The sequence below is a fragment of the Pseudopipra pipra genome, chromosome 3 (genome assembly GCF_036250125.1).
Source record: "Pseudopipra pipra isolate bDixPip1 chromosome 3, bDixPip1.hap1, whole genome shotgun sequence".
NCBI classification, from domain to species: domain Eukaryota; kingdom Metazoa; phylum Chordata; class Aves; order Passeriformes; family Pipridae; genus Pseudopipra; species Pseudopipra pipra.
The window spans coordinates 42,214,606-42,238,222 of record NC_087551.1 but is presented as its reverse complement, the minus strand read 5'-3'; the positions used below and the strand labels follow the sequence as shown (position 1 = coordinate 42,238,222).

Genomic DNA, 23,617 nt, shown 5'->3' with positions numbered 1-23,617 from the left:
GGCACCGGCCCGCAGGGGAGGCGGCAGCGGCGGCGCGCCCATCGGCAGCGCCTGGCGCCGCTGGGCGCAGTGACAGCGCCCTCCCGGCCGCGCCGGCCCCCGCCTCCCTCCCGCCGCCTCTCGCCGCCTGCGATGCTCAGTGAGTGGGGACCGGCCCGAGGCCGCGGCCCGGGGCCCGCGCGGGGGGTCGCGGGAGGCGGTGCCGGCGGCGGGAGCGGGGCCCGGGCGTCCCGCGGCCGCCTCGTGGCGGAGGCCCCGCAGGCCCGGCCCGGCCCGGCCGGCGGCTCCCGGGAAGCCGACGGGGGCACCCCGGGCACGGGCGCGGCCCTGGGGGCAGCCCCGGGTGCGGACGGGGCCGGGCGCCTGCCCTGCGCCCGGAGGTCGCTGGGGGGGTCTCTGTTCCTCATGCTCTTCTTTCCCTTGGAAAGTGCGTGGGTTTAATGAGCAGCTTCTTATCGCGCCGTCTCTCTTCCCTTTTCTTTTTTTTCCTCTTTTTTTTTTTTTTTTTTTTTCATCCTGACAGGGGAAGGCTTTCACTTTTCGCGTCCCTCCAGCGAGCTCACTTCGGCCGGCAGAGCAGCCCCGGGACGGGCGAGGGGCCCGGCAGGCTCCCGGCCCCGGTGTCTGCCCGCGGGGCCCACATGTCCGGCAGCTCCGCTCGGCCGGGGAAGGGCTGGGTGGTGGAGCTGAGCCCAAGGTGGTGTGAAGTGGGCTGGAGTAAAGCGCCCTGCCCAGGTCGCGCAGAGGAGATCGGACCGGTGAAGCCAGGCGTTCTTTGGCACCGTCTTTGAAGCGGGGGGAAAATAGTGGAATGGGCAAAGCTAAATTCATGGACGGCGAGCTACATCTACGTCTAAATGCAAATGGATTCTTCTAAAATCACAGCTATTCCTTCTCTGCCTCTTCACGAGTGCCACTGCTCAGGCAAAAGCTTTCTCCGTAGTTCCTGCTATCCTGTTTTCCTATTTTGCACCATTCCTATGCTGTGTCTCCAAATTAACTTGTCATGTTTACTTGCCCGTTTTTTCTGAATTGCAGCCACTGCATGTGCAACATCCCTTGGCTCTAAGTTTGTGGTTATCTTCGTATTAGTTTATCCTTATTGTGTTTACACTGAAAATTTTGTAAATCTCAGATTACCCTAATGTCACAAAGTTAAAAATTTGGAGTTAGTATTGTTGGTAGGCCCCAAATTTCACCTGTAGCAGTAAAGGATAAAAGATTGTACTTCTCCATCCACAACTGAGGCCTGAGACACAGTTCTCATTGGAGAATAATCAAAAGCTGCTTCTGTTGTTTTATTTTTTATTGTTTGGGTTTTGATGGGGTTTTTTGTGGCTTTTTTTGTTGTTTTTTTTTTTTAAGGTTGCTTGTCCTTGGCTCTCTGCTCACAGGTCTTTCCACAGTCTGTTGGAAGAAAGAAACTGCTGTCCCAGACTCACAACAGGAGTACAGAGTCTTTAAAAGCAGCATTTCCAATGCTATTTTTCAAGCTCTTTTTGTAGAGTCCATACTGGGATTTTTCCAAGGCCATGGAATCTGCCTAAACGTGTACCTGAAATGTAGCATAGGCAGGAAATTAATTTCCTTGGCCCGATGTTTAGTTCATTTCCAGCTTTTTTAGGAAGGAGGAACTTGTGATGTGTTTTGTATGATTAGCCTCTGCTCTGCTTCGGTGGTTTTGGTTCCTCAAAAAAAATTACCTTGATATCCTTTTTTTCTGTGCTCCAATTTGCAGTATTGCAGAAGATGCTGCCTTGTAGCTGTGCAAAGTCACAATGTGATCTTTCCTCTCTTTCCTTGTGTATTTTGCTTATCAGTAAAAACAGTTAATGTGATTAGTATTTGTTGTTCTCTCTGGCTGTTTGAGAGAAATGAGGCAGCTGAGACTTTCGAACAATTGTTTCAAGCTTTCTGCATTTCATGGACACGGAACTCTATACACTTTCGGTTTTCATGTGCTTTTCATATTTTGGAGATTATCTTCAGTGATGAGAGGAAGAGTCTTAAAATCGATGGGAAGTTAAAACAACAGGCTTGTCCTTTTATGCCTATAAATTCTGCATCATTGACCTGTTGTGAATTGGCTCAGCTTGAACCCAGCTGAAGGCATTTTGGCAAGCCATGCATATATTTACTTTATGATATATTCTACTTTTGATGAAGGGCTTGATAAAGAATATTTGCAGGACTGTTGATTTTGCTCTTGCACTTTTCATTAATACTTTTTCTGCTTGGGTGACATTGTTCTTTGTAATGCTGAGGGTGTGGTATAAAGGCAAAGTGAATGAAGAAGCCAAGACTGAAATGAAACTAGAGGTGATAGTGTGTCTGATTCCAACGGGTGTTTCTTGGTGAAGATGCATTTCTTGTAAAGTAGTTCCTGTGCTATCCTCTGAGAATAGGGAAAGAGATCTCCACGAGATACTGCTGGTAACATGCACTACTGTGACTGCAGGGCAAGAAACTATACAGATTGCATAAATCAGCAGCAAACACCACCTTGCTAGTCTTGACTGAGGAAACTTGGGCTTCCCTGTTTTTCCCAAAGCTCCAAAGAAGCTTGGATTTGAATCAGCTGCCAGCAGCTGCTCCTTTCCCAGGCTCTTCTCTGTTGCTGCTAAAATATCTGATCCTGATGTTAGAACTTGAGACTACTGGGTAACCTACTGCTTTTTTACCTATCATTTAAAATTTACCATTTTCTCTGTTGGTCATTGCTCGTTCAGCAGCTTGAAAATGCTGATCATGGTGCTCTTCTTGTTTGTCACTGTCATTTCAAAGGGTCTTCTGGAGTTCTGCATCTTTCACCAGTTTTTGGTTTCTCCAATCCCTTACGAGTTTGGGGTATCATCTGTACATGTATGCTGTGCCATAATGAATAAGGGTTTTCTTACCAAATCTAACCTAGCATAAATCGATCCTGTAACTGAAGCAAAAACAGTATAGGCAAGGATATTTCTAAATGCTCCCTCTTTGCATTTGAATCACTGGCCTGAGGCTATTTGCACAGTTCTGACTGGCCAAAACTGCTTCAGAAACATTAAGTTGATTCTGTCCTGTGCCATTTTCCTTTGGATTATAAGATAAATACAACAATCTAGATGCAAACTTTCCAAAACAGCTTCTAGACCTAAAATAAACGTTTAGGAGAGCATCTCAAATACAATTAAGTTGCTACCCAATTCTAAACTGAATGCCAGAGTGCATGTGGAGGCATTTACTTGCACCTGGGCAAGTCATTTGCACATGAGTCCATGCTGCTGGCCGAAATGCAGGATGGTAACATAATACGTTGTGAACTTTAGTTAAGAGTGGGTTTAGATGGTCCATCCTTGTCTCCATCTTTCTTCATGACCCTTATTAGAATTCTGTCTTTGTCACAGTTTTGTGCAGCAGAAAAGGTGTTATATTTGAGACAGTGTAAGTCTCAGATATAATTTCTTTAATTTCAGGGAAGATGAAAAGGAAATTTATTTTTGGAGTGGAAAAAGGTGTGGTTGAAACTCTATTTTGTTGGGTCTATCTGGAAATGCTTTGAAAACTCCACACTTGTTGATGACTCCACCCTCAACAGTTACTTAACCTGTGAGAACAAATGGGGACCTTTTTAAGGTTTTCACCAAAGCATATGGGCTTGCAATTCCATGTATCTGTTGGAAGTAACTTTTGCTGAAACCTTGCATCCCCATTCACTTGGAACTAACTTCACAGAAGGCTTATTGTTCTAACAACTGGGATAAGCACTAAAGTGTGCATGGGTATTAGCAAAGCCTCGTTTATGATCATATTTTTAAAGCTGTCCTTTTGTTAGGAATATGGTTCTTACAAGGAGGGAAGGGCATCTTTGTCTATCTCTCTCAAAAGGCTGTGTTTCATCAGATTTAGCTGCCTATACCAGAAAGCATGTGCACTTGTGAACATGCAGGTCATTGGTAGTGAGACTGTAAGGTGTTGAACTCTCTCAAGGCAGGCTTTACCTAGTATTGTGACAGAAAAAAATCCCTGTTGCTTAGTTCTGCTTTATTTGAAGCCTTTTAGGTTATCTAAACTTCTGTGTAAAATCGATGGCTATTGTGAAGGATTGGTGGCAGTCAGGGACTACTCAAATGGCAAGGGAGCTATTGCATTCATCTTACTGAGGTTCCTTTATTACAAGCCAGGGGCTAAAAGCCAGCAGTGAACTCCTTTTGCTTTTGAGATACTAAAAGTGGTGTTTGTGAGGATGGCTTTCAAAATATATATATATATAAGATAAACCTTCAAAAGATTCTTTTTTCTTTTTGACCTTTGTAGGAGGTAAGCCTAGATAGATGGAGCCAGGTGACAAAGGCAGAAGGTTCTGCTTTTGTTATTTCCCTGGGTTTTTTTGGGGGGACTTAACCTGAGCAAAGTGCCAAAAGTTTGGCTCTAACCTTTAAGTTCAGATGATAAGCTATTGCTTCCTGGACTACACAAATAGGTTTGGTATTAAAAGCATTATGTTTATGAAATTTCCTTCTTTGTATGTTAATTTCTCATTCCCCTCTATCTTCTGGAGTTGTTTTGTTGATTGGTCAAGCAAAAGAACCAGAAAATGATTGAAGAATACTTAAACTGCTACTATGAAAACACGAGGAGGAAAAACATTCCCTTTTTATGAGCTATTTTTAACAAAAACAAATGTTTCAGCTCACTACTGCAGTTTTAGTCCAGAATCCTGTTTTTGATTCCTCAGTGAAATTAGCAGAATTAGGCAGCAAAACATCTTCAGGGATCTGATACAAAGTCTCTAGGTACGCCTTAGTACTGAGAGGCAAATGCCCGAAGGTTCTGTTTCATACTTCAGTAATGAAGTTGTTTGACTTCAGCAATGAAAATACTGAGCTGTTTGTTTTCTATCAGTATTAATACAACTGTGGTGTAAGTTGATCTTAGCTTATGCTTGCGCAGTAAGAGCCTCATCATCTCTTCCTTTTCTTTTGAGGTCATGAAACGCGTACGCACAGAACAGATTCAGATGGCAGTGTCCTGCTACCTCAAGCGCCGTCAGTATGTGGACTCAGAAGGTCCCCTAAAACAAGGGCTGAGGCTGTGTCAGACTGCTGAAGAGATGGCAGCTAATCTCACAGGTAATTCTGTCAAATCTTCCATGGGTACTTGACAGAGTTGTATGTATATTGGCAACTGTGTGAATTTGTCTGCACATATGGACAGCTCTCCTTTTGAAATAAAGAAATTTCTCAGTGTGAAGTTGGCCTGAGTTATGAACTTTTGAATAATGAAAATGTGGATGAAAGTGTAACAAGGTGACATTCATAGTCAGTGAAAGAGCAGGCTGAGATACCAGGTTAGGGTAGTGGAAAATACACATGTTGTATCCCAAAGAACATGAAGTCTGGTGAGTAGTGCTGCTTTGGGACAGAGGTGAGAAGAACCTAGATGAAGAATTAAGTAGAAGCAGGAAAATCTGTTGTACCTTTGTTATATCATGTGAAATGGAAGAGATAAGGCTGTGTCTTTTTCTGGACTAGTCAGCTTTGTAGTGGTGAAAGCACTACTCTGTCACTTGGGGTAAAAAAATCTAAAACCTTCAGTGGAGAGACAGTTTATTTCCCTGAATGCCCTTTCTCCTCTTTCTTAAAGGCTTTTGAATCCTGCCACACTACCTGCTTTTCAAATTGTGTCTGTGACAGTCTGTGTTGTAGTTATTATTTTTGTTACAAGAAATTCTGCTGCTTGAGCGCATACAAGTACCAGAAGGGTGCAAGCAATGTGGAGGTTATAGAAATTAAATTTACTAGTAGAAGCAATTGAAAATGCTGGGATAACCTTTGAGTGAAAATGTTTTCTGTTAATGAAACTGCTTAGATTGTGACAGTGTCCTAGGCTAAACAGAGTGGTGGAGACCTTAGTTACTTGTGGTACAACTTGTTTTGACAAAACATAAGTTGCTGTATAGCTCTCTTCTTGTGGCTACGTAAGATTAGATGCCAAAATAGCTTTTCCCACCTCTAGACTATTTTACCATAGTTAACAATCCAAAGATAAGTGACTTGTGGGTAAATGTTCAGGCTGACTCTCTCAGGGGCCTGAAGGAAATTTGGTAGTATTTCCTTATTTAGAAGTGACTTAGGTCTTACTAATACTTTTCATTTCCTCGCTTTTTTCAGTGTAACTATCAGAAGTTTGTTGCAACTCCGTGAAAAAGTACTGGGGGAAATGGGGAAGGAATGAAACCAAAGTAAAATGCTGACTTGTTTTTTTAGTGGGAGATTTTATGTGAGAAGTGGGTAGAAAGGTCAGTGTTGAAATGGGCTTAGAATGGGATACCAACCATACCAGGTGGCATCATGCAGAAAAAAAATTTCCATAAAGAGTGTGAATGAGTGTGTGTTTGGGTTTTGTCTTTTTACTATCTTCCACCAAATGTTATTACTAGATTTCATATTAGTCGGTATCCTCTAGCCAGGGTGCGGGTTTTGTGGATGGTGATTCAGAATTTAGTCATCAGTTTTCAATAGAACTGAAAATGGTCTGCTCTCATGTATTCAGCTGCTTACTACTTCTTGTCAAACATGCTCATAATTAGCTGTCAGCAAGCATGCTGCAGTTCCATGAATGACTGTTGAAAAAGCAAAACCCAGCTTCTTATTCTGACAACAGAGGCTGAAAATACTTTTTGCTGCAGTCATCTTAGTTTTGCAAACTGACTAAAAACTTAGCAGACTGTAAAGCCTGCATTGCTTTATTTTGGGGAGAGCGATCAAATATGTTTTTCTGAAAATGTTTTTGGTTTTTCCATAAGAAAACTCACCTTGCTTTTTGTGTTTGGGTCTTTTGTTTGACTTTTAAATTAACTAGCCTGTGTAAATGGGAGAGTTGCTTACTTCAGGCTTCAGTTCTGCGATTTCTCTTTCACAGTGTAAAGTGTCCTCAGTTTTGGAAGTAGCTTTGTTTTTCAATTTTACTTCCACATTTCTTCCACAGTATCTTCAGTTCAGCCCTTCTTCAGTTCTTCATGTGTTTGCTGTATCTGTACAGCTGTTTTCACAGAATCACAGAGCAGCCCAGGTTGGAAGGAACCTCAGAAGATCATCTGGCCCAAGTTTTTTTGTGGGAGAGGTAGCCCAGAAGAGATTATCTAGGACCCTGCCCAATCACATCTGCAGCACAGAGCTTTCTTGTGACTATCCTATATTTCTGTAGAAAAGTAGAATAATATTTGAGGACAGAATGAGTGACCAAGGAACAGGTTCCTTTAATATTGCCCATAGGACTGTCTGAAATAATATAAAATTATACATCATCACACTCACTCAAAAGATGAATCAGTTGCTGTTCAACTGCATTTACAGTAGCCACACATTTGTTAGCTGAAAGCAAATCTGGTAGCAAACACACAAAACCAGGAGGGTACTGTCTGTATCCCTGAGTTAGGAGTGAGTTCCTTTCAATCTGCTATCAGGTCACATAGCTGGCTCCACTTACTGGAAGTGAAGTAAAGGAGCAGATGTTTCCAATAGATGTTCCTGTGATCACTGGAGAAGATGAAAAAGAAGCTATGGTAGGCTTATTAATGTATGAGAAGGATATAGCCAGTGTTTTATTTCTACCAGGAAGAAAATATGCTTGAAATTTTACTCTTGTTTTGGAATCAATTGAGCTCTTGATCCTTTTTGCAATTCTGGTTGGTGCAAAGTTTTGGTAAGGGAAAGACTTGGAATGTAACTTGTTACAGCTGTCTGGTATGTAGGGCTTCATTTACCATTTGCTGGATGGAAATGAGCTCTAGCATTGTTACTGAAAGAATAGGGCATAATGATTGTCCAGTCAGACTATTTCAGGATACGTAGCCAAAGATGATATTTCGCTTTCTGAAGCATCAAGTACACCTTCATTTTGGAATTAAGTTGCTTATGCAGAGAAAGTTGTGACATGGAGGGAACACTTCATAAAGCCAAGGCCAATGAACTGTGCTTTCATGGAGTGAGCAAGGTGTCAAGTCATTCCCATTCCTGCTGAAATGAGACCTCCAGAACTCTGAGGAGTTGACCCTTGTATATAATCCTGTGACACAGCATAAGAGACAGGCTGTCATATTTCTGTTTTTCTTTGCTTTTATAGTGAATAGTATGAGTGAAATTAAAAATTGACACTAAGCATTCTTGAGTTACTACACGTGCATGCCGTTTACTTTTTCATGCTGAATATTGATTATATTAAATTTTAAGTCCAGATAGCAGAGCTTTTTACTTTAGCTGTTAAGTACTACAAATATGTGAGGCTGGAGTTCTTACCAACTTTGAGTTTCAGAAGCAGACAGGCTGTAGAAAGCTCAGTGTAGCTGTATCTTTCAGCAAGTTATATTTATTTATTTCCAAACTAATTTAAGATACAGTAGGGTATTGGTGCTGGAATCTGTTTGGGGTTTTTTCCCAAGAGGGAACGATGAGTACAGCCCAGCTCTCTGTTTCAAAAGCTGAACTCGGCTTGCCCTTGAGAGTTGGTAAACACACCTCCTATATTTACATAAGCTGAAGGAAGATAGACCTGTGTCTTACCAGAGAGAGAGGGGGAAGAGAATAGCAACAGGCTGCCCCTGTATACCATGTGCTGATCTCTTTCTAATTAGAAGCACTGAGATGAGCTGGATGCTGGCCTATCTCTCTTTAGCATGTGAACATTTGATTATGTTGTTTATAGACTTCCAGGGATGTCAGAGCTGTGCCTGTGTGCATGAGCCAAATGCTGGAACAAAAAAAAAACCCCAATCGCTCAGAAGTAGAAAGACAAAGAGAGAGGATGGAAAGTGGTGCAGGCCAGGGGAAACTGAAAAAAATTGAAGTGAAAGTAATAAAAATAGCTTGTGGAGCGAAAAATAGTTATGAATTGAAAAAAAAGAATATGAAAGGAAAATAGTGAAACTGCTTACCCTCTTGTGCTCTAGAAGGGAGGAACTTGTGTTTCTAATCACCGGTATTTCCATATGCTTGGGGTATGTTCGTGCATGTCTGTAGACTTGCACAAAGTCCCCTGTTGGATTCCAGGCAGTTAGCAGAACAGCAAAGGTTTACTGCCAGAGAAGGAGAAGCCAATTCCATTTCTAAATAGTTCAGAACCACTTTTACCAGAGTCAGTACTAGTTCTGAAAAACAGTTTAGCACCATCTCAGGAGACCATACCAACTGGGTTTGTGGTCAGTAACCAGCTACCCTTTAACCTAAAATCCTCAGGGAGGAGGGCACATTTTGATTAAAAGCTACTAAGTGTTTGCTTAAAAATTCAGTGCATTTTTACCACTATATCCATGAGACTTAGTAAATTATCCTGATTATAATTTGTTGTAAACTATAATGACTGGGACAAGGAATTTGAGAATCTGAGGTAGTGTCACTGCAAACCTTCTGTTTAGGACAGTTGGTGGGACCCACTGATTAAGAAACTATGTTTTGGAGAAACACAGATTGTAGATTGCTTTCCTCATCTTTTTTGAGTGCAAAGTAGTAAAACTACTGAGTTGTAAAACTGTTAAAGGAGCTGTGATGGTGTTAGTCTGAATTTCGTGGGAACTTAAGGTTGTATTTGAAAAGTTTGAAAGGTATTCTGGGTGGAGCACATGAGTTGCTGAGATTTTTGGGAGGTGAGGTTTAGCTTTCATTATACTTTCTCATTCATGATCTGTCTAGGTTGTTAATGCCACATTTAGATGCTTTGGACTATGTCATACCTGGGTGGTTTCAAATATGAAATGTCATCTGAGTGGCTGCGTATCTTGAATTTTATGAGAAGCTTTGTTTCCAGACACACATACAAAACTCCTTAAATCCCCATTTAATTTTTACTTATTTTATTTCACAGTCCAATCTGAGTCTGGTTGTGCCAACGTTGTGTCTGCAGCTCCCTGCCTGGCAGAGCCACAGCAATATGAAGTACAATTTGGACGATTACGCAATTTTCTCACAGGTAAATATCAGGAAGCAAGAAAGAGGACAATAGCTGATTTTTTTTTTGTCATTTCAATGAGTAAAGCACAATATAATAAAATCCAAAATCACGTCTGTAACAATGTTCTGACTTCGAGTTTTGATATTTCAGTTACTACAAATAGAAATGTTTGATTTTCTCTTATTTTGACTGTTGTCTGTGTGCTAAGTAGCCTTGTAGATGTCTGCTCTTTCTTGTTCAAGCATTTGGCCTTTTAGATCTTCTAGACAACAGCATACATACACAGGACAAGAAGGAAGATTAGTGTTTTATGTGAAAGGCAGGTAACTTAGAAATGAGTGTAGTTCTCTGCTGTCTCCTAGTTTAGGAGTTTTAATTTTATCTATAATTAGCTTATTTTTATGGTGGTCTGGATTTTTAAGGGAGAATTTGTTCCCTTAAATTTGTACTGGCTTTGAGACTGGAGGGATATGACAAAGTAAAAAAATTCTCACTCTGTGGTGATGCCCAAAACAATAATAATTCTTTTTTTATTATTATTCAGTCTTTTTTTTGAAAAGGTTCTCTTGGGAATCTCCTTATTCTTCTACAAGTCTCCAATGTGGGAAGAAGAAAGTAGACAGAATTTTTAGAGAATAATACGAAGGAAAGTGAGGTTGTCACTCCTCCTGCCTTTGGGCACATCAACATTTGTCCAGTGTAGGGATTTGATCCCACTGTGCATAACATCAGGATTAATATTTCTGATAGTTGTTGAAGGGAAGAGAAGCACGCAGGCAGGAAGGCAGAGGCAGAAAATAATGAAGTCTTAGAGCCTTGCTGCCTGCAGCAGTTACACACCTTTGCACTTGAATATTTGAGGTAAATCCCTGTGGTTTAATAGATTTTTTGAGAAGTATGGTGGCTCTGTTCGGTCACTTAATTGCTTGAGGAAGTGCTAGGCATGGTTTTGGTGTTCAGGTTGGCTGTTTTCATGTTTTTTGTTGTCCCTCTTGCTCTGTTTTGATATCTAACATGTACGAGCTACTTCTTTCTTCATGGGAGTAACTTGCCAGCCAGCCACCAGGCAGAGCAGGACACTTCCCATTTCTGTGATGCCTGCGCCACCAAGGAGTGGGCCGGGGATTAGGGTCATTGAAGAACTAAACTAACTAGTCTCTAGTTCAACCAACCGCTCAAAGAAGGGCAGGATGAGAGTTTGATCAGGTTGCTCAGAGCCTTTTCCAGTCAGGTTTAGAATATCAAAAGAAGGTACATATTGCTCTGCACCTCTGGGACCCGGCTGCAGGGCTGAGCAATTTGATGAGAATTTCCCTTGCAGCAGCTTGCCTAATGTCCTTCCACTGAGCACCTCCGAGGAGAGGCAGGCTCCTTTTCCTGTGTAGTGTCCCACTCTGTACTGAAGGCAGCAATTGGATTCCCCCTTGGTCTTCTCCAGACTAGACAGACCCAGCTCCTGTAACATTTCTTCATATGTTCCTAGGGAATGTTTTTCTTCATTCCTTTTTCTGCCAACTTCCCATCTTTTCCCTTTTGTCCCCACTGCAGAATGAGGTCCTTCCTCTTGTTGCATTTTTGGACTAGTGCACCTAGAGAGAAAAGACCACCTGCTGACTGCTTAGAGGTTTTACTACATCCTGACCACTGTTTTCACTGGCTTTGTCCCAGTTTCAGTGGGACAGGAAGGAGAATGATGCTTAAGTATACAAGCATGCCAGACCTACTCTATATTTGCTCATAGAAATGAGAGAGAGAGAGGCACAGTATGGACCAGAGAAAGTCTGGAAGAGTGCTCAGCACAGAGGAAAAATAATCTAATGGAAACGGGGGGGGGAAAGGGTATGCATTGGTGAGCGGCAGGAGAGATGAAAAAGCTGAAAAGCAGCAATGCTTTTTCCATTTTAAGGATCGGCAATGCCTATTTGTTTTCCAGTAATTTGGACCATTTGGTCCTTTAGTAGTAACCCATTGCAGCCCTGTATGTTGCCATGGTGTTCTGCAGCAGGGCTCTGCTTCCTCACAGCTTCCTGTAGCTGGCAAACAGCCCCAAGAAGCTGGTGAAGGAAGGGTGGAGCTGTTGCACAGATCAGTCTCTGCAAGGTACAGCACAGCCTAATCGGGGGTTTGTTACGCTGTGTACTAGGAATTACTGCTGGGATTTGCCTTGGCAGAGAGAGAGAGCATGTACATGGGCAGACACAGAAATAAAACAAGAGCATAGCGTATTGCAGTACGTTTTGGAAACTAGCTTCTTTTCCCCTGGGGACAAATTAGTTCCATCCGAAGTACCACATGCAAGTTTTATTGAAGCTAAGAGAAAAAAAGCCAACAAAGCTGAGGCCTAAACAAGCTAGGTAAATAATTTTGACTTAAACACTTAAATACTATTTTCAATATAATGAATAAATTTTCCAGTTCCTTTATCACAATAAACAAAGGGCATAGTTTTTCCTCTTAAATAAATGGGGGAATTCAACTGTCATGTGTTTTATGAGGTGGTATATTATTAGGTATCCCACACCTAAAAAGAGTTATGAAATCTCTGAATTTTGTTCTGACAAGGTACCTCACTGACTTGACAATCTCTGTTGAGGTCTGTAATAGGTACTGTACCGCCTTTAGGTGACAGAAAAGGTTCATTTAGATGTGCCAACAAAAGTCTCCTTTTGCTTGCTCTCTGATGCCACTGTCAAGGCTTTCTCAGTAATCATCCTTGCTCTGTTTTATTCCCAGTAGAAAGAGGATTGAGAAATCATTCAAAGTTTGTTGCTGTTTTTTATATAGATTCAGATTCTCAGCACAGCCATGAAGTGATGCCTCTTCTATATCCCCTCTTCGTCTACCTCCATCTGAACATGGTCCAGAATGGCCTAAAAAGCACAGTGGACAGTTTTTACAGCCGCTTCCATGGCATGTTCTTGCAGAATGCCAGCCAGAAGGATATCATTGAACAGTTGCAGACTACCATGACTATTCAAGATATCCTGTCCAACTTGAAGCTCCGGGCTTTTCTGGACAACAAGTATGTCATCCGCCTTCAAGAGGACAGCTACAACTACCTTCTTCGCTACCTCCAAAGTGACAACAACAATGCCCTGTGCAAAGTTCTGACCTTGCACATTCACCTGGATGTGCAGCCTGCCAAGAGGACTGACTACCAGCTCTATGCTGGTGGGAGCTCCTCGCGCAGTGAGAGCAACGGCCTGGAACCCAGCGATGTGCCAGCTTCCATTCTGCAGAATGAGGCAGCGCTGGATTTATTGCAGGACAGCATTAAACGTGTCAAGGATGGGCCCCCTTCCTTAACGACCATCTGCTTCTATGCCTTCTATAACACAGAGCAGTTGCTGAACACTGCAGAGATTTCACCAAACAGCAAGCTGCTCGCTGCTGGGTTCGATAACTCGTGTGTGAAGCTGTGGAGCCTGCGTTCCAGGAAGTTAAAATCTGAGCCCCACCTTGTTGATGTGTCCCGCATCCGTCTGGCTTGTGACATCCTGGATGAGGAGGTCTGGATGCCCTTTTCTTTTTCCCCTTCTACCCCTTTTGCTGGGCTATTTTGGATGTGCGTTGTGAAGTACCTAGTAATGTCTTAGGGGACTATGAGGCTGTTCCACAACCTGTCTGCCTTGCTGATGCACAAATTTTATAGCCTAGTCTTGTCCTTATTCTTTCCTGGAGTGGTTGTAAATGCTGCACTGAGGTGCAGTGAGTTTGTACATGGGTCATAGTTTGCTAGTCCTGGGTGCTGATCTTCCTCCTCCAGCTGTCCTTGAACAGATGACAGTAGACAAGCAGCTAAGTAAGGACAGGTGACTAGAAAAGGCTCCCTTTCCTTCGGAGCATGGAGCCTTCTTAGGAGTGGGAAGACGAGTCAAGGAGATATGGACAATAAAAACACAGCACTGAATGAAAAATAGAAGGCAAATAGCTCAGAACAACCAGGCAGGAGGGTGGAGACACAGGAAGAGGAAAATAAAGACAAAGTAAGGAAAGAGCCAAAAGAGTCTGCTCCAGTGCCTAAGTGCAAAACTGCATTTGAGGCATCACCTTAACCAGAGGTGAAGAGTTATCATGGAAAAAATATGCAGAATGTTAAGGAATCCAAAGTGTAGAAACTTGAGAGGCTTTCTACTCTGGAGTGCTGGAGACAAGGTCAGGGATGTGTATACCTTCACTTTCGAGGCCAGATAGCATCTTCTAATTTTCTTTTTTTTTTGCCTTCTAGTTACGCCCTTCCTCCCCTCTTGACACAGCTGCCTAAGTAGCATCTTATATCTTGTTAGAGATCAAAATTTGTGACTCTTCTGTTTTTTAATCACTCCCCTCTTGAAAAAAAGAAAAGCCTCATTTGTTCTTGTGTTGAGCATTTAGCAGTAGAAACAGCTTTTTTTCCACTGTTTTCTCTTCTCCTAAAAATACTTAGTGTCAGGGTTCTGTTTATTTTGGAAGAGTGCAGAGAGCTTGGTGTATGCCTGTATGCAGAGATATGTGATTAGGGATTGCTTTGTTAGTCAGCTTGAGAACAAGAGGCAGGTACTGAGGTGAGACAGCACAGCAGCATGTTTGCTGCTTCCCAGGTTAACCCTTTCTGCAGAGTGAGCAGGTGAGTGGGTCAGACTAAACCAAGGTGGGACTATGGATTTGTTTTCATTATAACCTGCAAGAGTTCGCAGGACATGTGGCTATTGTCTATCTTGGAAGCCAAATGTCAATAGCCTGCAACAGAGGAGAATTTGTCTGATAAATCAGTGGGTCACCTTCTTTGGCTCTGGACTATAGAAAAGTGAGATAATGCCAGGTTATCAGGAGTGTGTGTATTAGGTTTTTTTGGCACATAGGCACATACTTGGGTATTGTACCTGTGTTATGAAACAGCCATGGAAGCTTGAGTGCAAATGGCTTTTGTTGGCTATTTGATATTTCATGTATCCTGCAGTTTTTGTGCACAGATCTAAAATCAAAAACTGGTCGAAGACCAGCAGGGGTCAAAGTCATCACTGCCCTGAATAACTTCCACCACTAACAAAACAAATAGTGACCTGAGCAGGAGTTGAAAGTTAAGGAAGGATACCAGCCTGAACACACTGCTGGTTACCAAATGCAAATGAAACCCCTTTGACTACAAAGGAAATAAATTCCATTGTCTAGGAGCCCTAAATGAAAATACAGAGGCACCCATAGGATTGCAGGTGGGGACAGACCAGCACTTGCTTGGGTGCCATGGGAGTGGAAGCCACAGATACTAAGACCAAACCAGACCAACTCAACTGGGCTGCAGTTATCAGTCATGCAGCTCAATGTGAGCAGGGGCTGTGTTTCAGACTGTCACTGCAGTCTGATTAGTTTTAGTTTCTTATTTCTTTTCAGTTTCTTATCAATATAATTTTTTGGAGTCTTGCACTTGCTCAGGAACATTTTTTGTTCAGTGTTTAAACAGTAAATTTTTTAGCTCACTTTAGTAGTGTGGGTAGGCTTTCCAGTTATATCCTGTTACTTAAAATCTGTTTTGATAGTTCTTTTCAAAATAGGTAGTTCAACTAATAAAATGTAGCTGTTTGTGTGTGTGTGTCTGTAGGTTATTGATTAACATAGACTTATTTAATTTAATTTCTTGTCCATTCCAAGGAAATACAAATAGTTCATGCTAACCTGCAGCAGCAACCACTTCAGAAGGAGCTGATGGGATCTGGGTATGCCCAGTTGTATGTTATATCCAGGAAACACATTCAAGGTGTGAAATTGAAATCCTGAAAAAATATTATGAAGAGGGATTCCCTGCCTCCCTGTTGATTTATAACACAGATTGCAATCTTTCTATAGCTGCTGCAAATGCACACCACAATGGTGGTAGTAGCTGTGGGATGCAAGCGTGATTGATCTGACGAAGAAATGTAGCTTGGTTTTGCAAGGAAGTAAATTAGTGGCTGCACTTGCAGCTGCTTTTGTTAATAGGGTCAGCAGATTAACTTGGGTAGGGAGGAAACAGAAAAATGTAGTGACTCAGAAGCACTATAGGTGTACTGTCTTCAGTGAGCAGTGTGCAGTTGTTGTGCTAAGTGGATGTCAAACAGAAGTCAAAGATAAGATTTGCTGCCTGTGACCATATAGGAATGTGGGTTTGAATGCTGCAGGAGGCGTTGTCAAATCAGCTGCTACTGTAATACAAGGAAAGAAGAGGAAGTGCGAGTAAGAGAGAAAGAGTATATGCTTGCAGACAGCCTGAGTAGCCTTGCATTACTTCAAATGCATAAAATTAAGTACCTGGACTTGCAAAATTTACAGAAACTGTAGTGCAGTATAGGTAATGGGCTTCCACCAGTAACTCATCAGGACTCTTATGGTCATAACTAAATAGGCTGATACCTGTAGCATTTTATACTTTCTCCTTTAATAGCCTAGAGATGCTGTAGATTCCTGCAAGCAATGCTCTCTCTATCTGAGGTAGAAAAAGCAATTTGAATATGAATGGGGCTTTGCATGCTAGAGCCTGCAGTTTATCTCTGCCTCACCTCCATAGCAGAGATGAAGTTGGCTTCCAGCCACCTCATAAAGCTCCCATGGGCACTGACTGCTCTGAAGAGAATTAGTATTGCTAAATGCTGCTTGCTGCCTACTATGTAACGTGCCATTGAGATGGAGAAAGACAAGGAGGTAGCTCAGTCAGAGTTTGTTCACTTTTGGCATGAAGTCTGAAGCCAAAACTGTCTGTGGATCCTGAGGTCAGAGGGATGGGAGCTGCTCACAACATGTTGACTTCTGGTGGTCAACTGCAGTCCAGCAGCCCTGGGGAATTGAGTTTCCTCTCGGGGCAGGAAGTGCTCCTTCTGCAGGAAACAGGCCAATTCACTCTGATAAAAGTTAAAGGGGCTGCTCACAAACAAAAGGGCATTGTGTTGAATTTGATGTGCAGAGATTCTGTCAATGAGTGTTACTGGTTCAGTACTGAGAAAAAGTGCCTGCCTGACAGCCCTGAGGAAAGGTGGTCTCAACCTACTACACAGGTACACCCCAAGCCATGGTTATCTTGCACTGTCAGTGAGACCACAGCTTGTCAGGCAAGGACACTCTCTTGTGATTTGTTGAAACTTTTGTAGTCTGTAGCCTTTGAGTGTCAAGAGGTGCTACCTGAGTAGGCTTTCAGAGGCTCTTACCCATCATGTGGAGATTCTTTTAGCATAGCTCACTGAACAGTCTTTAAACATGAAAGCCTTTACTTACCTGCCCTGGTACTTGAATTAGAGAATAACAGGATAAAAAGGTTTCCAGTGCCATCATTTTTGTGATTATTCATCTGTTCCTAACCCAAAATGGATACATTGACCTAAATAAGCTGCACACATTTGGAATTCTTGAAGGGTGTTCTTGAATGGTGAGGATGTGAAAGTATCCTGATGGAGCTTGCACAGGGAAATAAATGTTACAGCCTTACTGGGTTTCTATTCACATGTGGGTTTAAGAAAGTATGTCCAACTTGTCAAATACGCTTTGTCTTGCCATATCCTGCCTTTTGTTTAAGACATCTGTGATTATTTCCTTCTACTGTGAGATTCACTTCCAATAATGACTGCACCAAAAGAGTAGATGCCAAGATCTGTTTCAACATCTTAGCCAAATGTTTAGTATAGCATGAATAGGGACTATGCATATGTTTTTAGCAAAAGGAAAAATGTCATTAAATATTTATTTTTTCCCTATTTGCATACAGTCCCAGGTAAGATGCCTTCTGGATTGAGCATGAGACCACCCAAAATGAAGATAATGCCATTATAGAAAGTCTTGTCTCACCATCTCTTCCAGCATTCACTTAGATACAGCAAATGCACCAGAAATGTTTGTGTCTCAGAGTTGCACAAACTGTGTGTGCCATGTCTAAAATAACTCCTTCTGTATTAACACCCACCTGTTTTCCTGATGGTGATTCCTGTAGTTGTTGAACAGATAAACATGCTTTCCTTTCTTGTTCCTTTTTCTCCTCCATGACCAGGAGGAAGAGGATGACAGCACAGGCACAGAAATGAAGATCCTGAGAGGACATTGTGGACCTGTGTATAGCACAAGGTTCCTTTCAGACAGTTCAGGACTCTTATCTTGTTCTGAGGACATGTCCATCAGATACTGGGACCTTGGGAGTTTTACAAACACTGTGTTGTACCAAGGGCATGCCTATCCTGTGTGGGATTTGGATATTAGCCCCTGCAGCCTGTACTTTGCCAGTGGTTCCCACGATCGCACTGCGAGGCTCTGGTCGTTTGATCGGACGTACCCACTGCGAATATACGCAGGCCATTTGGCAGACGTAGACTGCGTCAAGTTCCACCCTAATTCCAACTACTTGGCGACGGGCTCCACAGACAAAACTGTGCGCTTGTGGAGCACTCAGCAGGGCAATTCAGTGCGTCTTTTCACCGGGCACCGTGGCCCTGTGCTGGCGCTTGCGTTCTCTCCCAACGGTAAGTATCTGGCATCAGCAGGCGAAGACCAGCGGCTAAAGCTGTGGGATTTGGCATCAGGAACTCTTTACAAAGAACTGAGGGGGCACACGGACAACATAACCAGCCTTACTTTTAGCCCTGACAGTAGTTTGATTGCTTCAGCGTCAATGGACAATTCAGTTCGGGTCTGGGACATTCGGAACACTTACTGCAATGCCCCTGCGGATGGGTCTTCCAGTGAACTGGTTGGTGTATATACCGGACAAATGAATAATGTACTGAGCGTACAGTTTATGGCCTGTAATCTTCTTCTAGTGACTGGAATTGCACAAGAAAATCAGGAACATTAATTATTTTTTTTTTTAGGGAAGTGGGTGGGTGTATTGAATGTCAGAGTCCATTGCAAGCTGAGATTACTGACTGTGAAACACTTTTCTTCCTTTGCCCCTTGAAAGGCATGTTCAGAGTAATGCAGATGCTTTAAGATGTCACGAAAAGGCCTGTGCTGTTGAATAGAATAAGGAAAAAAGGAGAAGTGATGAAAATACATATACGTTCTAATCTTGTACTTGTAGGAACGGGAAAAAGGGGAGTAAATCCAGTAGCTTGGGGAAACCAAAAGCTTGGTCCAGACAAGTGAAACTGCCAACCAGATAAGCTGCTGACCTGCACTTAAATATCCTGCGTTGATTGATGGGCACATGTTACCTACTGTTAACTGAGGCTCAAGTGTGTGGAGAACTACTGGCCCAGTGTTTTTTGTTTTGTTTTGCTTTTGTTTTCCTGGTATTGCAGAGGACCAGCATTTTTAAGACCCTTCTATTAAAAGAACATTGTGTATATTCTACAGTGATAATGGTCCTAAATACTACAGCTCCTTATAGCACTTCTGGAATATTTTGGACTAAGTAAGTAGAAAATACGATTGTTCTTTTTTGTAAGGGGATGAAAATCTGACCTCAGTTGGGGCCCATCTCTGCATTGTCATTTGGGTTTGATTCCTGATACTAGCTGTGATATTTGTATTTATGTTCCATTAATTAGGAAATTTTCTGACTCTGGTTGCACTGTGTTTTGAGGATGGGAGGACAGTGGGGGCACAGCGGTGGCTTTAAGGGTAATAAACAACTTGCCTTGTCTGGAGGGAGGGCACAATAGAAATAAAGTGGCTAAGTTTGGACTCCTATTGGAAACAGGGCATGTCAATCCACCACTGCACCTCACAGAAATATTTCCATAAATGGAAGTTGGCAGTCTAGGGAGAGGGGGATGAAGAGAGACACACAAAGTGACATGGGAAAAAATAGTCTTACTAAATTATTGTGTGTACACAGAGGCAGCTCTGCCAGTGTTGGATTCTTCTCAAATGTTGCAATACCGGTTTCATGAACACTTTGTGAGATAAATCATCAGCATTTACAACAAGGATCTGCGGAAAAAGCACGTTCTAGTTTGTCATTTGGAGAGATTAAATATTTCTGCTTTCTGGAAAGAGTTATTTTGTATTTTGTTTTCTATTAAAAGCATTTAGTTTAAAAAGAAAAATAAAAATGGTTTGGTCCCTTTCTGGGAAGTTCACTCCAACTTGCATGGGAAGAAAGCAGCAGCATGTTTCTAACACTGCTTGAGCCAGAACCCAGTTGGCACCTGGAGGCTGAATCTGGTGGCCTCGCTCACTTGGTGCATGCTGTTTTGATGTCCCCCTACTGGCTTTCCACAGAGCTGATGTGACAGATCACAGAATAGAGTGTTGTACGTTGGCTGAAATGCACATGTACAGCTTTACAGGTTGGCTGAAATCCACATGGAGGATCTAGGTACCCCCTGAGGTTGACACTATGCACCAGTAGTGCTGCGTGACCTTTGATGTTTTAAAGTGCCTCTTTTGAGCAAATGTCTTCTAGACAGGCTGTTAGTATTAAATGAGAATTCCCTTCAGCTTCCCTCAAATCTTCTGGATTTTCATGAGAAAATTCTCTTGAGAACACCTAAACAATCTAAGAGTTTGGACTACAACTCACAGTTGCCTTTTTTTATTTTATTTTATTGTGTACTTACGCATTGGCAAACCAAAATATTTTATCAGAAAAGTGTTTGACCTTTCTGAAATTAATAACAGCATGAGCTGTGGCACAGCTCTGGGAGTACTAGAAACCCCTCTGTACATTTGGAGATAAATGGCACTGCTAATCTCCTGACAGCTGCACATCAAAAGTGTCAAGCAGCTTAACAATCCCAGACCAGCACCAGGAGTTTTGAGGGGGAAAAAAAAGGGTCATGGTTGTATTTCTGGTTCTTTGTGCTATGCACGTCTCCAGAGAGACCTTCATCTTCAGCTCTGTTGAGCCAATACTGCTCTCCAGACCAGACATATGGTATTCTTCAATCTGCAGTAATCTTTCCAGTTGTTTTGAGTAGTTTTACTTTGTATCCCAAAGGTTTCATTGTGAAATTACTCTTGGCTGAATGCCCATGTGAATACCTAGGTAGGATGTGGCTCATGACTGCTCTCTGGAAGTCATTTTGCTGTTTGTTGCCAAATGTCCGGAGCAGTGTTTAGATTTAGAGCAGCTAGACTTTCAGTCCTGAAGTAGAGCAAACAGAAACCTGTAGTAGAGCAAAAAGGGGGGGGAGAAGGGGTGGAAAGAGACAGAAATAAGAGTGAGATGGGCAGAGAACAAAGTTTCCCTTTAACATCTTACTTTTACAGTAGAATTGGGCTTTTTATTACTTGGATTACTCTGAAGTATTTTGCATACAGAAATGACAAGAGTAAAGATGCTTGGGAAGAAAATCCTGTTATATGTACATAGGCTGAAAGATGTAAAAGTAATTTCTGAGGTGTTGGAAAAAAATCACTAATTTTGAACTTCAAGCCTGTAAATTTCTATGTACAGTGTGGAGAGTTTTTTTGGTGCTTGTGAAACATAAATGTTTGAAGGAAGGAAGCCAGGAAATAATCTAGACTATTAAGAAATGTTTGCAATTGATTGACAAGCTGAATTTTAAGGCAGAACTGGGAGAAAAGTATGAATGGGAGGAATACCATTAAGTCTAGGAAAATTTGGACTGTAGCCTCTATTAACTATCTAGCAAGCACAGTTGTGTGGAACACTTCCTTATTCTATTTTAAATGTATATCAAAAACCACAAAAGCATTTAAGCTGACATAGTTAAGCACTCAAATATAAGTAAGCATCATAGCAGAGATCTTGCAGCTCGTGTGTCTGTGCATAATGCTTTCTCTGTCGCTGACTGGGTCCTCCTTCCCCTGTAAAGCTCTGTTCACTTCATGTGCCTCCTGGACAATGCCCACTGCACCGGGCACTGCATGGTATGAGCCAGTGGCTATCGGTAGATGCTGAGAAAAAGAGGACAGTGGACAGCAGTCCTTCCTTGGTTTACACATTCCTGTGTTCTCACAGTTATGGTTTGTTGAGTTTTGGGATTTGTTATAGTAGACCACCAGAACTGCAGCCTATGTGTCTTTAATAGCTGCTGATGGATTTAGTTTCATCTAAATTAGTCTCATCTCTTTTATTAATCAGCTATATACTTGTACCTTCCACAGTTTGGTGCAGCAAGAAGTTCTGCACCTTGTTTTTATGAGGGGGAAAAATATTTCCTTGTTCTTGACATTCGTTATCTGATAATTTTGTTCTGTTCCCTAACCTCTTGAATTGATAAAGACAACGAAGAGTAAAACACCCTTTCAAAAGGTGTCAGGTAGTCCAGGCCACAGTAAATACAGACAAAGCTGAGGTAAAAGTCTATTTTTAGTCACTGAATACTGATGAAAGGAAAGGGTATTTGCTCTAATAAATTGCTACACCCATTCACAGGTCTGTACTGAAGTTTCCCTTCTCGCTTTCAACACTGGCATCTCCCGTGCAGTATGCTGCCATACTGCTCAGTCAAATGTCTTAATTTCCCAAATGGTAAAGTTCATCCTATTCCTCCCCATTCTGGTTCCATTGTGAAAAGACTATCTCTTACAAGACTGTCTCTTAAAAGTGTCTTTTAAGTCTAAAAACATTTAAAAGAAATGGTATTACCATTAACAGATCCTTCAGGTTTGCCAAGAAAAATAAAAAGGATTTTGGGCCATTTTGTTAACCTTGTTTCAACACTTGCTGACTTCTGTTAGACCTGTGGGCTCAGTGCGTTCTTCAAGAAGCTCCTGAAATGGCCTTTCTTCTGAGTGGTGTCTAGTCGTTTGTGATGAGCCAGGCTCTAAAAGTGTACCGTTACAAGATGCCAACGCGACAGTTAAATTAACTGCCTGGATGTCCCTTGCCAAAGACTATCCTGTCATGCTGCACATTAGCTATGGGGGTTTTTTTTAAGGTACTGAATAGGAACCAAAACTGACTTAAATAACTCAACAATGTTCTCCATGCTTAAGATATTTCAAGTACAAAATATTGATAAAATTTGTCTTTGGACTAGTAATCTTTTTTAACAATTTCAAGCGTATCTGACTTTCTGTTTCATGGACACTGCTATACAACTGCACCAATCAGCATGTGTACAGAGATGTTATGTTATATACAGGGATATCTTGAACACCCTGCTTCTACCTTGGAAGATGGCAGATTAGACTCCACTTTTACACTTGGGTAAGTGGGCTGCCTGGACAGCGGTGAGTGAGCGCTGTGGGTCTGTTTGGAGGTGCAGCAATACTCCTGCTGAAGCATCCAAAGGCTGGGTTGCACGTGAGTCTCAGGCAGTTTCTAAAAGTGATGGATAGAGGAGAAGCAGGTGGACACTAAGTGGAGCAAGGCTGCTAGATAACTAACTACTCCTGCCAGAAGGAGTTTCTTGTTCTCTGGACAGCAGTGATAGTACCTGTCCTCTGATGTCTGCCTTAGACCAGCTCCGGGCCTGGCTCTGCAATAGCTACTGAAGCTTTGCAGTTCATGGAGAGGGACAGGGCAAATAAGGGCAGAAACTCCTGCATGCTCATTGCAGTGATAAACTGAGGTCATGCTGTAATACAACCCCAGACAAACAAGTGCCAACTGCATGTGGAGAATGGCCATTTGTCTGGCATCCAGAAAAGCATAGCAAAACTTGTGTACCGACAACTTGCCCTTTAGAACTAGCACAGATCCTTCCAGAGCTGCATGTACTTCAACACTAGGAATCGGCCAAGCCCTAAACATTTGCTCCTTAGGACTGGAGTTGTGAGTGCACATGTGACTTTGTGGTATTTTAGGTTAACACATCAAACTTCAGCACAGATTTTGTTCTTT

At 42.2% G+C, this 23,617-nt stretch overlaps 1 protein-coding gene and 1 long non-coding RNA gene across 4 annotated transcripts; one reads left to right on the top strand and one right to left on the bottom strand.

The window, feature by feature from the left end:
• Window positions 1-24: 24 nt before the first annotated feature.
• Window positions 25-19,854, top strand: TAF5L (TATA-box binding protein associated factor 5 like). Of its 3 annotated transcripts, none has more exons than XM_064648834.1 (5): window positions 25-139; window positions 4,967-5,111; window positions 9,841-9,945; window positions 12,712-13,436; window positions 17,915-19,854. In XM_064648834.1, exons 2-5 carry the CDS (start codon window positions 4,970-4,972, stop codon window positions 18,710-18,712), a joined length of 1,770 nt encoding a protein of 589 aa, XP_064504904.1. In that variant the 5' UTR covers window positions 25-139; window positions 4,967-4,969; the 3' UTR covers window positions 18,713-19,854. The 3 variants fall into 3 exon arrangements, with proteins under 3 accessions (XP_064504904.1, XP_064504905.1, XP_064504903.1); XM_064648835.1 differs by lacking the exon at window positions 25-139 and adding an exon at window positions 1,046-2,661; XM_064648833.1 differs by lacking the exon at window positions 25-139 and having other exon boundaries at window positions 1,046-5,111.
• Window positions 18,713-23,617, bottom strand: LOC135411380 (uncharacterized). The gene is made up of 2 exons (XR_010429127.1): window positions 22,418-23,617; window positions 18,713-20,969 (listed from the first exon to the last, which is right to left on the bottom strand). It is a non-coding gene; the product is annotated as an uncharacterized LOC135411380 (long non-coding RNA).

Bases quoted from the DNA above. Each gene is read 5' to 3' on its own strand.
- TAF5L (XM_064648834.1), top strand. From the start codon at position 4,970: ATGAAACGCGTACGCACAGAACAGATTCAGATGGCAGTGTCCTGCTAC. The intron at 5,112-9,840 runs GTAATTCTGTCA...TTTATTTCACAG, and splicing joins GATGGCAGCTAATCTCACAG to TCCAATCTGAGTCTGGTTGT. The intron at 9,946-12,711 runs GTAAATATCAGG...TTTTTTATATAG, and splicing joins ATTACGCAATTTTCTCACAG to ATTCAGATTCTCAGCACAGC.